An 11,912-nucleotide genomic window follows, 5' to 3' on the forward strand; every position below is an offset into this window, starting at 1 on the left:
ATCACCGGGGGCGCATTGCCTGCCCTCCAGGACATCTACAGCACCCGGTGTCACAGGAAAGCCAGTAAGATCATCAAGGACCTCGGCCACCTTAGCCACGTTCTCTTCACCCCGCTACCATCTAGAAGGCGAAGACTGTACAGGTGCCGAGAAACTGGAAAATGCCTTCGCTCTCCAGGCCATCAGACTGTTAGTCACCACTAGCCGGCCTCCGCTCAGGAGCCTGCCCGGAATTTTAGTCACTGTTATTCACTGGCTACCACCCGGTTACTCTAACCTGCACCTTAGACTGCTGCCCTATGTAAATAGTCTTTGACCTCTGGTCACTTTAATCATGTTTATACAGTTTTACCCACTTAATATGTATATACTGTATTCTAGTCATGGTTCATCTTATACAACTACTGCTGCACACATCTTTTCTATTCATATACTGTCCATAATATCAATACACCCAATCATATATTTTTATATTTCAGACTCTGACATTGCTTATTCTAATATTTGTAATTGCTTTAGAATTTTTGGGATTTGCATGTATTTTGTATTGTTAGGTGTTACTGCACTGTTGGAGCTAGGAATATAAGCTTTTAGTTACACCCACGATAATATCTGCAAAATATGTGTACGCGACCAATAAAATGGCTGCACATTAGGTTCCATTGAAAAGATCTATGAGAATGATGCACTATCAGTGTCATGATGTAAACGTGTAAAAATGTAGCTTCCTATCTATTCAAAATCCACCTTTGCTCCGAGTTTACTTGTGAATGACCAGTGTTTTAATGACTCTCTCGTTCTCTCTTTGTAGCTGACATGGACAGCGTTCGCCGTAGGCCGCCATGTCCGGCTGACAGAAGCCACCAAGTCTCAAGAGATAGTTGTCAGTTACCTGCCTCTCAGCCACATCGCTGCTCAGATGGTGGACATCTGGGTCACCATGAAGGTTGGAGGGGCAACCTATTTCGCCCAGCCAGACGCACTGAAGGTGATGGTCTTTTCTCATTTAGAAGAGGACCTTTTCCACATGACTGAGAAGATTGTTCTGCAGTCTGTTACTCCCACTTGTCCTCCCCTTCATTTTAGATTAAACCTAGTGTATAATCCATTTAAGGGAGGCAGTTTAAGTTAAATTGATTTCCTGCGTGCGATACCTACTCACACAAGACAACTCTTTGTTTTGCAATTGATCAGTTCATTAGTGCAGTGTTTCCCAACTCTGGTCCTCGAGTAACCCCAAAAGCACACCTTTTTGTTGTTGCCTTGGACAAAAACACCTGATTCAACTTGTCAAGTGTTTGATGATTAGTTGACATGTAGAATCAGGGGGTACGGGTAACACTTCGTTAGTGTTTCTGCTCTCTGTGAAAAGGTTGTTCTTCCCAAAATTAAGCATCAGCTTTACTAAATGCACTACGTTGCAAATGCTTTTGAACATTTATCCTCAGGAGCTGAACTGTCTTTCTCAATGTGCTAGTGTCCGTATTACACTGCTCACACACACATACTTTGTGATTACCAACCCCTTCAGTGTGTGTGCCTCCCTTCCTGTCTCTTCTCAGGGCTCCCTGGTCAACACGATGAGAGAGGTGCGTCCCACAGCCTTTATGGGTGTACCACGCGTCTGGGAGAAAATGCAGGAGAAGATGAAGTCTGTCGGGGCCAAGTCGTCTACTGTGCGCAGGAAGGTGGCAGTCTGGGCCAAAGGAGTGGGGCTGAAGACTAACCTCAGCAAGATGAATCAGTATGTATACCAGTATGAACCAGTATTTAGCCTATTGAATAGGGTGAGGGGGATCTGTGTTCTAATTTACCTGATGCACCACCTGTGGTTCTGACTTCGTAGTGATTTTATTTAAAAAATGTAAGGCCAATACTACTGTCACAAACATGACAGAACAGGATGAGTAGTTCTCATGCCCATGCACAGAATAATAATGCTAGCACAGTAGTAAACTACAGCCTGAGGTATAAAGATATAGTAGAGATGTTGTATTAAACTCCTGCTTCCCCTCCTTCCCTGCTCAGGAATGGAGCTATGGCAAGGACGCCTGTCAACTACCGCCTAGCCAAGAAGCTGGTGTTCAGAAAGGTCCGTAAGGCCCTGGGTCTGGACCGCTGCACCAAGTGTTACACAGGTGCTGCCCCCATCACCAAGGATACACTGGAGTTCTTCCTCAGCCTAGACATCCCAGTGTATGAGCTGTACGGAATGAGTGAGAGCACTGGACCTCACACCATCTCTCTGCCCAATGCATTCCGCCTCACCAGGTATCTTACAGCAGATACTCCCCTGAACACACAATGCCTGACATTACATATTTCCATGCTCACTCTATACAAATGAATTCATTACAACAGGCCCAAGCATACCTTGGCTTTTAGCAAGTGTATTTGCTGTCGATTTACTGTATATTCTTCATGTATGTGATTTAAGAACTGCAAAGTTAAAGTGTTTTGTCTCCCAAGCGTTGGGAAGTTGATCCCTGGCTGTGAGACTAAGATCCACACTCCTGACCAGGAGGGCAATGGGGAGATCTGCTTCTGGGGGCGCCACGTCTTCATGGGCTACCTAAACCAGGCCGACAAGACAGAGGACGCCCTGGATGCTGAGGGCTGGCTGCACTCTGGAGACCTGGGCAAACACGACGACAACGGCTTCCTGTTCATCACTGGACGCATCAAAGGTACGCAGTCTTCTCTACACACTATAACCCCATCCCCAAAGAACCCCAACCCCAGGCCAATCATCAGAACCCAGCTTTAAACGGAACCGACTGAAGTTAGTTGAAAGCCTGTTAGTTGATGGAAGATTCCACAAGTTAGAATTATCCTAATTAAAACGTTTGTTTCAATGTGTGTTTCCAGAGCTGATCATCACAGCGGGTGGAGAGAACATCCCTCCAGTGCCCATTGAAGATGCTGTGAAGGAGGCTGTGTCGCTGGTTAGCAACGCCATGCTCATTGGAGACAAGAGGAAGTTCCTCGCCATGCTGCTCACCATTAAGGTATGACCAGTTAGCTACAGCACTGTTGGTGTAAAACCAAATCCCCATCCCAACTCATACCCCGTTTAACTCAAAGGTCATCTTCTAAGTTCTGACAACCATTTCTATTTAGAACAAGGATGTTATACAGTTTAGATGGCAATCTATTACAGCTATTTCAAGAGTATCTGATAGTTGAGAAATACCAGGTGTAATCAGATGCAGCCTCTGAGATTGCACAGTGCTGTGTAAACTCCTTATCATGTAATCATAGGATGAGGCAAGACTGTCATAGTGGATTCTAATATTTTAGCCGAAATCACAATTCCTCTTTTATTGTAATTTTATCCACTTCTGGTGGACATTTTGTACACTGACATTCTTTATGCTGTCTGTTAAGTTTGTGTTTTAAGTATCCCTATATTTCTGTTATTACGGTGCTATCACTCTTGTTATTAGTACGCCTGCATGGTAGTCTCACTGGTGATGGACCTGGCCTGAGTGCAATGGCAACCATGTATTGTGGAAATACGATTTTGTAAACGTTAAACTGGAACCTAGCCGTTGTCATTTTATGTTAACAGTATCATTGTCAGTTAACCCTTGGCCTACAATGGTCGCACCCCCACGGAAATCAATTAACATAATATAAAAATCAGTCAGTTTAAGCTAGATGTTTTTTGCATGGGCTGCATCTCACTCCTCCGATATCTCCCTTCCGCATCTGTGGTGGAAGGTGACAGAGGTAAAGCATTGTTTGTCAGACCAGGAGACATCCCGAAAAGCGGTCTTCTCACAAAAACGTCTGTAGTGTCTTCTCGGTTTGGCCTACTAACTATTATGACCACTCCTTTGAAAGCCGAGACTCTCACAAACACGATAGGGCAGACGATTCAGAACAAACTTCCTTTCGATTTTTTTGGGGGGACTATCTGTTCCATGTAGTGAATCTGTTAGTCAATGTGTTTCTATTGGCTAATAGCAATGCCAGATTGAATGTTTCATCCAATAATTGTATATTTTTTGATACCTTAAGGGGTCTTAAAATTCAAAATCAAATAGCTTAATGATTCATCTTAAAACAATTCCATATGTTGGCCCCCTCACCCGGCTTAGACTAGGGTTAATGGCATTGATTAATGAAACATAAAAAATTATCCATGCACAAGACAGCCTTCTAAGAAAAATGCATATGTTCTTTTACCTCCTTCACTGACTAAAACTACATTTGTCTCTTTACCCCTCAGTGCCAGGTGAATGGAGACACTGGTGCTCCTGAGGATGAGTTGACGCCAGAGGCCGTAGAGCTGTGCCGAAAGCTGGGCAGCAATGCCACGCGAGTCTCAGAGATTGCCGGCGGACGTGACCGGGTCATTCATGCTGCTATCCAGGAGGGCATCAACCGCGTGAACGAGAACGCCACCTCCAACGCCCAGCGCATCCAGAAGTGGATCATCCTAGACCAGGACTTCTCCATCACTGGGGGAGAGCTGGGTGAGGGGGTGGGGGGGCAGTGTGCATGTTGGTTTAGTGCCATGTTCTTAACTGCAATATGTTGTTTTTCCAGGTCATTATAAAGGCTGGACTCTAGTTTCCATGATGTATATGGCCAATTTCAATAGAATAGTTTTTGTTGCCCTTTTCTCAGTCTATTGCAGACCATGTCATCACTGTAGTTTTCCCCACCTATCCAGTGGTTGGTGTCAATGAGCATAACAGCAGGATATACACTGAGTGTACAAAACATTAGGAATGCCTGCTCTTTCCATGAAAGACTGACCAGGTTAAGGCTATGATCCCTTATTGATGAAACTTGTTAAATCCCCCTTCAATCAGTGCAGACGAAGGGGAGGTGTCAGGTTAAAGAAAGATTAAGCCTTGACATGGATTGTGTGAATGGGCAAGACAACATTTTTAAGTGCCTTTGAAAGGGGTATGGTAGTAGGTGCCAGGCGCACCGGTTTGTGTGTGTAACGTTGCTTGGTTTTTCCACGCTCAAGTTTCACTGTGTGTATCAAGGATGGTCCACCACCCGAAGGACATCCAGACAACTTGATACAACTTTGGGAAGCATTGGAGTCAACATGAGCCACCATCCTTTTGGAATGCGTTCAACACCTTGTTACAGTCCATGCCCTGACGATTTGAGGCTGTTCTGAGGGCAAAAGGGGGGTGTGCAACTGAATATAAGGAAGGTGTTCCTAAGTTTTGTACACTCTGTGTATAGCTGACAGTCTCTTTTTCTCTCTCAGGCCCCACTATGAAGCTGAAGAGGCCAGTGGTCATGAAGATGTACAAAGAGCAAGTAGAGCATTTCTACAAAGAGGTGGTAACCCCAAGCACCCCTGACAACTCCCTTCCCCCCAAATAGGCCTGGGATAAAGGCTCTTGCAGAGCAATTCATAGAGCCGCAACAAAAGACCTGCAGCCAGAAGTCTCTCACACATACGACACACACATACACCACCTCATACAGACCACCACTCCCTGTGCAGTTCCCGTTTACTCCTGTGAAAATGTTTTGTTAGCTTCCTGCTTTGGTTATTGGGTTTTTGTTCACATTTGTGGGTGTTCTAAAGAAAAACTAAGGAAGAACATCCATGAGAAGGTGTTATAAAGCTTTGATTTTTGAAGATGAGTTATTGATGAGCTTATTTCAACTTTATTTGTTTTGTGATGAACAATAATACATGATAGATGAAGTAGAGTTGTATATGATGAGGCATGGTTAATGTGCTTTGATACTTGAGACTAAATGGCATAGTATCCAACATTTCCATAGGAAATGGTAGTAGAATTTTGGGCTACGTTTTGAAAAAGCGTTACTCACAATTATTTATTTTTCTTTTACCAAAGTCAATACTTACTTGGACCAAAGACACATTGGATGTGAAAATTATCCATCTGAAAACTTCCATCTGTAGTTCTTTACATCCAGTGTTCGCTCGTCAAAAAAAGTTTTCCTATTTATTATTGTTGTATTGTTTTTGCTCTGTCTGCATTGGTCTGGTTTCAGAGTTTTGATGGAAGTATATCATTGTTGTAGCGCGGTCCAAAATCATATATGCAGTTGTGCAATAAGACAAGTCCAGGGATGGCCAATGACAAATGAAGTTGTAGATTTGGTTAAAGCCTTGTCGCCATAAGCAAATGGCTCAATGTTGAACTTCTGCACCTACCTTGTCCTACAGAGAGCATCCAAATTACTTTTTTCAATACGATGGAACCATATCATTCAAGCCATATTATTTTTTTGTATCCTATGTTATGACATTGTCATACTATCTGCGGAATTGCCTGGTCTTGTTGGAATGTTTAACGATTCTGTGTAAAAATGTTGTGACCATTGTTAAATACTGTAAATATATTTTGCCTACATTGCCTCATTCCTCTGGTCTTTATTTAAACCGTTTTATTACGTTGAATGTTTTTAAAAGAACTGTCTTCAGCTCATCGGTCTTGTCAAGCAGTGTGACATTCTTTATAGTTGCGCCACTGAACTGGTCTATTACGGGAGAAACATGAAGTTACCTTAATCTAAAACAGAAGAGAATACAAGGGTACAGAGGAAATTTGATAGCGTTACCATTCATCCTGAAACCTTTTACATCCAATAATACCCAGGACTGGGGTTTGATCTTATTACACTGCACATACTCTCCCTAAACTTCATGTATATGAATATGCTGTGTGGAATGTCTCTGTAACCTACTGTACATGTTCGGGTCCTTGTATAATTCTGAGTGTTTTTATTATTGTTGGTTTATTTGGGCCACATTGTCAGTACAAATGATTCTCCTTGTATATTGGAATAGGAAGAAATCTGATTCTGGCTTCCAGCACTTTTGACCATTTATCTTTGAAATACTTGAATTTTTTTATTAAGTAATCTAATGCAATCCACAGATCCCTTTGTAAACTACTATTCCATTCTCTGTGGAAAGTGAATATGCCAAGGCCCTTGCAGTTTAAAGATGTTAGAAGGGCTTCCACATACAGCTGGTGACCCATAATGTTTCAGGAAGACCTGGAAATAAACTATAAGCTTACCAAGAAGACTGGCTTATAGTGTTTGTTGAATGAAGTTGTATATGGAATGAAAAATATTATTTTCAAAAGTGGAGGAAATGAAGGTGATGTATCTGTATTTTGTTATTTTCCCAACTGATGTCATAGCTTTCTGTTGAAGCTTGTACTGACATACACACTGAAGGTCTGGAGCTCCATACCACCAACAAAGTCCAATGCAATTGCAGTCAACTAAATTACACCTTTGAGTTGTTGACAGGCCTGTCACTTTTTTACAAGCAGAACAAGCAATCTCTTCAAATGCATACAAGACCATGAGAGTTCGACTGCCATCTAAAGACAGAATACCGGTTTTACCTGACCCTCAACACTTAAGAGTTTTGAAAGTGTTTCTAGTATCAGGTGGGGAAGAAAGTGTGTCACTGGGTGTCTAGAGTTGATGAGCAGTGCCATCTTTAAACTAGCAGCTGCTGAGGAAAGAAAACTTAATGTATGTGATCTAGCTGGAAAATAAAGGTCATTTATTCTGAAATATCGAGCAGTTTCATTCATTTCCTGTTGCAAAATCTTAAATTTGACGGAAGCTATTTTTCTGATTATTTTGAGATTAAAAGTGGCAACCTGGTATATTTCAAAGTAACTGCCCAGTGAAAATCTCAACTACTATCCAAAATATAGCTGCGGGAAACAATGAACGGGGTTCGTTGGATAACAAAGCAAGCATTATGTAGGAACTATCTTCCTTTATATGCAAACATTGTATTATGATTATTTAGGTTAGCAGTCACCCAGAGAGCTGAACAAACCTGGAGTGAATCTGACATGGTTCATGGGAAGATTATTTTTAGCATTAGTTACATGTAAAAATTGTTAATAGTTTCCTTGTTTTTTGAGATATCAAATTACGCAAGGCTCATTTTAGGGATATCCATGATTTCAAGTTGATGGGCCACTGGAGTGGATTTATAGTGGTTTAAATAGACATGTAAAATCAGATTTTTGATTTATCAACTGCCATCTTTTGACCCATCCATTAGCTTTTCTCAAACTAAGTAAAGACATACCATGGACCTTTCATTTCATTCTTTGGTTCATGAGAAGTTTTCTAAAATGGAGGAAAATCTATCCTAACGGACCTTATGGGTCCTTGAGGCAAAAATGTTCAGCATGAGGAAAGACACCTACAAAGTTTAGTCTCTAGGCCACATGAGGCGGTTGATGAGGGTTTAAGTGAGACTGCTTATCACAGCACCACCTATAGGCTGATCAGTGCCATTCTTTTTGTGACAAATAAATAAAAATGACCAATCTATGCTTGAATTATTTGACCATGTCAATGGGGGGGAACAAGCCTAATAATGTTTGTGGCCAAAGCAACCATTTTAGGAAAACACTTAAAACCCCACAAACTTCAAAGACTGTTTAAAAAAAGACTTGCTATTTCCTCATAGAACATGTCAACAAATCAAATTCTAATTTGTCACATGCGCCGAATACAACAGGTGAAATGCTTACTTACAAGCCCTTAACCAATAATGCAGTTCAAGAAAAAGAGTTAAGTAAAAAATAATAACACGGCTATATACGGGTACTGGTACCGAGTCAATGTGCAGGGGTACAGGTTAGTCAAGGTAATTTGTACATGTAGGAAGGGGTAAAGTGACTGCATAGATAATAAACAATGAGTAGCAGCAGTGTAAAAACAAAGGGGGGGTCAATGTAAATACTCCGAGTGGACTTTTTTATTTATAAAAATATATATATATACAGTGGGGAGAACAAGTATTTGATACACTGCCGATTTTGAAGGTTTTCCTACTTACAAAGCATGTAGAGGTCTGTAATTTTTATCATAGGTACACTTCAACTGTGAGAGACTGAATCTAAAACAAAAATCCAAAAAATCACATTGTATGATTTTTAAGTAATTAATTTGCATTTTATTGCATGACATAAGTATTTGATCACCTACCAACCAGTAAGAATTCCGGCTCTCACAGACCTGTTAGTTTTTCTTTAAGAAGCCCTCCTGTTCTCCACTCATTACCTGTATTAACTGCACCTGTTTGAACTTGTTACCTCCTGTATAAAAGACACCTGTACACACACTCAATCAAACAGACTCCAATCTCTCCACAATGGCCAAGACCAGAGAGCTGTGTAAGGACATCAGGGATAAAATTGTAGACCTGCACAAGGCTGGGATGGGCTACAGGACAATAGGCAAGCAGCTTGGTGAGAAGGCAACAACTGTTGGCGCAATTATTAGAAAATGGAAGAAGTTGAAGATGACGGTCAACCACCCTCGGTCTGGGGCTCCATGCAAGATCTCACCTCGTGGGGCATCAATGATCATGAGAAAGGTGAGGGATCAGCCCATAACTACACGGCAGGACCTGGTCAATGACCTGAAGAGAGCTGGGACCACAGTCTCAAAGAAAACCATTAGTAACACACTACACCGTCATGGATTGAAATCCTGCAGCGCATGCAAGGTCCCCCTGCTCAAGCCAGCGCATTTCCAGGCCCGTCTGAAGTTTGTCAAAGACCATCTGGATGATCCAGAGGAGGAATGGGAGAAGGTCATGTGGTCTGATGAGACAAAAATAGAGCTTTTTGGTCTAAACTCCACTCGCCGTGTTTGGAGGAAGAAGAAGGTTGAGTACAACCCCAAGAACACCCTCCCAACCGTGAAGCATGGAGGTGGAAACATCATTCTTTGGGGATGCTTTTCTGCAAAGGGGACAGGACGACTGCACCATATTGAGGGGAGGATGGATGGGGCCATGTATCGCGAGATCTTGGCCAAAAACCTCCTTCCCTCAGTAAGAGCATTGAAGATGGGTCGTGGCTGGATCTTCCAGCATGACAACGACCCGAAACACACAGCCAGGGCAACTAAGGAGTGGCTCCGTAAGAAGCATCTCAAGGTCCTGGAGTGGCCTAGCCAGTCTCCAGACCTGAACCCAATAGAAAATCTTTGGAGGGAGCTGAAAGTCCGTATTGCCCAGCGACAGCCCCGAAACCTGAAGGATCTGGAGAAGGTCTGTATGGAGGAGTGGGCCAAAATCCCTGCTGCAGTGTGTGCAAACCTGGTCAATAACTACAGGAAACGTATGATCTTTGTAATTGCAAACAAAGGTTTCTGTACCAAATATTAAGTTCTGCTTTTCTGATGTATCAAATACTTATGTCATGCAATAAAATGCAAATTAATTACTTAAAAATCATACAATGTGATTTTCTGGATTTTTGTTTTAGATTCCGTCTCTCACAGTTGAAGTGTACCTATGATAACAATTACAGACCTCTACATGCTTTGTAAGTTGGAAAACCTGCAAAATCGGCAGTGTATCAAATACTTGTTCTCCCCACTGTATATATATATCCCATTTTCTCCCCAATTTTCGTGGTATCCAATCGCTAGTAATTACTATCTTGTCTCATCGCTACAACTCCCGTACGGGCTCGGGAGAGACGAAGGTCGAAAGCCATGCGACCTCCCGGTCGCGGCCGGCTACGACAGAGCCTGGGCGCGAACCCAGAGACTGGTGGCGCAGCTAGCACTGCGATGCAGTGCCCTAGACCACTGCGCCACCCGGGAGGCTCCGAGTGCCCATTTAATTCATTGTTCGGCAGTCTCATGGCTTGGCGGTAGAAGCTGTTAAGGAGTTTTTTGGACCTAGACAACCACTGCACCATTGAGAGCATCCTGACCGGTTGCATCACCGCCTGGTATGGCAACTGCTCAGCATCCGACCGTAAAGGCGCTACATAGGGTAGTGTGTACAGTCCAGTACATAACTGGGGCCAAGCTTCCTGCCTTCCAGGACCTATATTCTAGGCGGTGTCAGAGGAAGGCCCAAAAAATGGTGTAACACTCCAGTCACCCAAGTCATAGACTGTTCTGTCTCTTACCGCACTGCAAGCAGTACTGGAGCACCAAGTCAAGGTCCAAAAGGCTCCTTAACAGCTTCTACCCCCAAGCCATAAGACTGCTGAACAATTAATCAAATGCCCACCCGGACTATTTAGATTGACACCCCTTCCCCCCCCTTTGTTTTTACACCTCTGCTGATCGCTGTTTATTATCTATGCATAGTAACTTTACCCTATATACATGTAAAAATGACCTCGACTAACCTGTACCCCCACACATTGACTCGGTACCGGTACCCCCTGTATATAGCCTTGTTATTGTGTTACTTTTTATTTTTGACTTTAGTTTATTTAGTAAATATTTTCTTAACTCTATTTATTGAACTGCATTGTTGGTTAAGGGCTTGTAAGTAAGCATTTCACGGTAAGGTCTACACCTGTTGTATTCGGCGCATGTGACAAATAAAATTGGATTTGAATTGCACACTCCCTCAAAACTTGAGACATCTGTGGTATTGTGTTGTGTGACAAAACTGCACATTTTAGAGTGGCTTTTATTGTCCACAACACCAGGTAGACCCGTGTAATGATCATGCTTTTTGATATGCCACACCTGGCAGGTGAATGGATTATTTTAGCAAAGCAGGAATGCTCACTAACAGGGATGTAAACACATTTGTGCACAAAATTTGAGAGAAATAAGGTTTTTGTGCATATGATAATTTCTGGGATCTTTTGTTTCAGCTCATGAAACATGAGACCAACACTTTATATTTTTGTTCAATGTAGGTATTACAGACTGGGTCTGGGAGAGGTTTAAAATGTTAGTGCATAAATATATTTTTTGACATATACACCCACACCATACTATTGTTTGGGTAAACCCACACCATTCCAACACAGCTTTTTAAAATAATGAATAACCATTTTCTGGAAGGAAAACTATTTCACTCATATTGTAAGTAATGATAGGTCATATAGACATCTGGTAACACTAGGCAGTTACTTTAAAAGGGA

General features: G+C 42.3%; 1 protein-coding gene across 2 annotated transcripts in view; it reads left to right on the plus strand.

Annotated features, from left to right (window-relative positions):
- The window catches only part of LOC139578397 (long-chain-fatty-acid--CoA ligase ACSBG2-like), a 51,782-nt gene extending 44,234 nt beyond the window's left edge, over positions 1-7,548 (plus strand). For both annotated transcript variants that reach the window (XM_071405915.1, XM_071405914.1), the window contains exons 9-15: positions 812-988; positions 1,563-1,744; positions 2,029-2,271; positions 2,470-2,687; positions 2,869-3,008; positions 4,235-4,481; positions 5,240-7,548. In XM_071405915.1, coding sequence (XP_071262016.1) covers positions 812-988; positions 1,563-1,744; positions 2,029-2,271; positions 2,470-2,687; positions 2,869-3,008; positions 4,235-4,481; positions 5,240-5,358 — 1,326 coding nt within the window. In that variant the 3' untranslated portion in view covers positions 5,359-7,548. The remainder of the gene's footprint in view (positions 1-811; positions 989-1,562; positions 1,745-2,028; positions 2,272-2,469; positions 2,688-2,868; positions 3,009-4,234; positions 4,482-5,239) is intronic.
- The last annotated feature ends 4,364 nt before the right edge of the window (positions 7,549-11,912 follow it).

This window comes from Salvelinus alpinus, chromosome 6, assembly GCF_045679555.1.
Source record: "Salvelinus alpinus chromosome 6, SLU_Salpinus.1, whole genome shotgun sequence".
Lineage (NCBI taxonomy): Eukaryota > Metazoa > Chordata > Actinopteri > Salmoniformes > Salmonidae > Salvelinus > Salvelinus alpinus.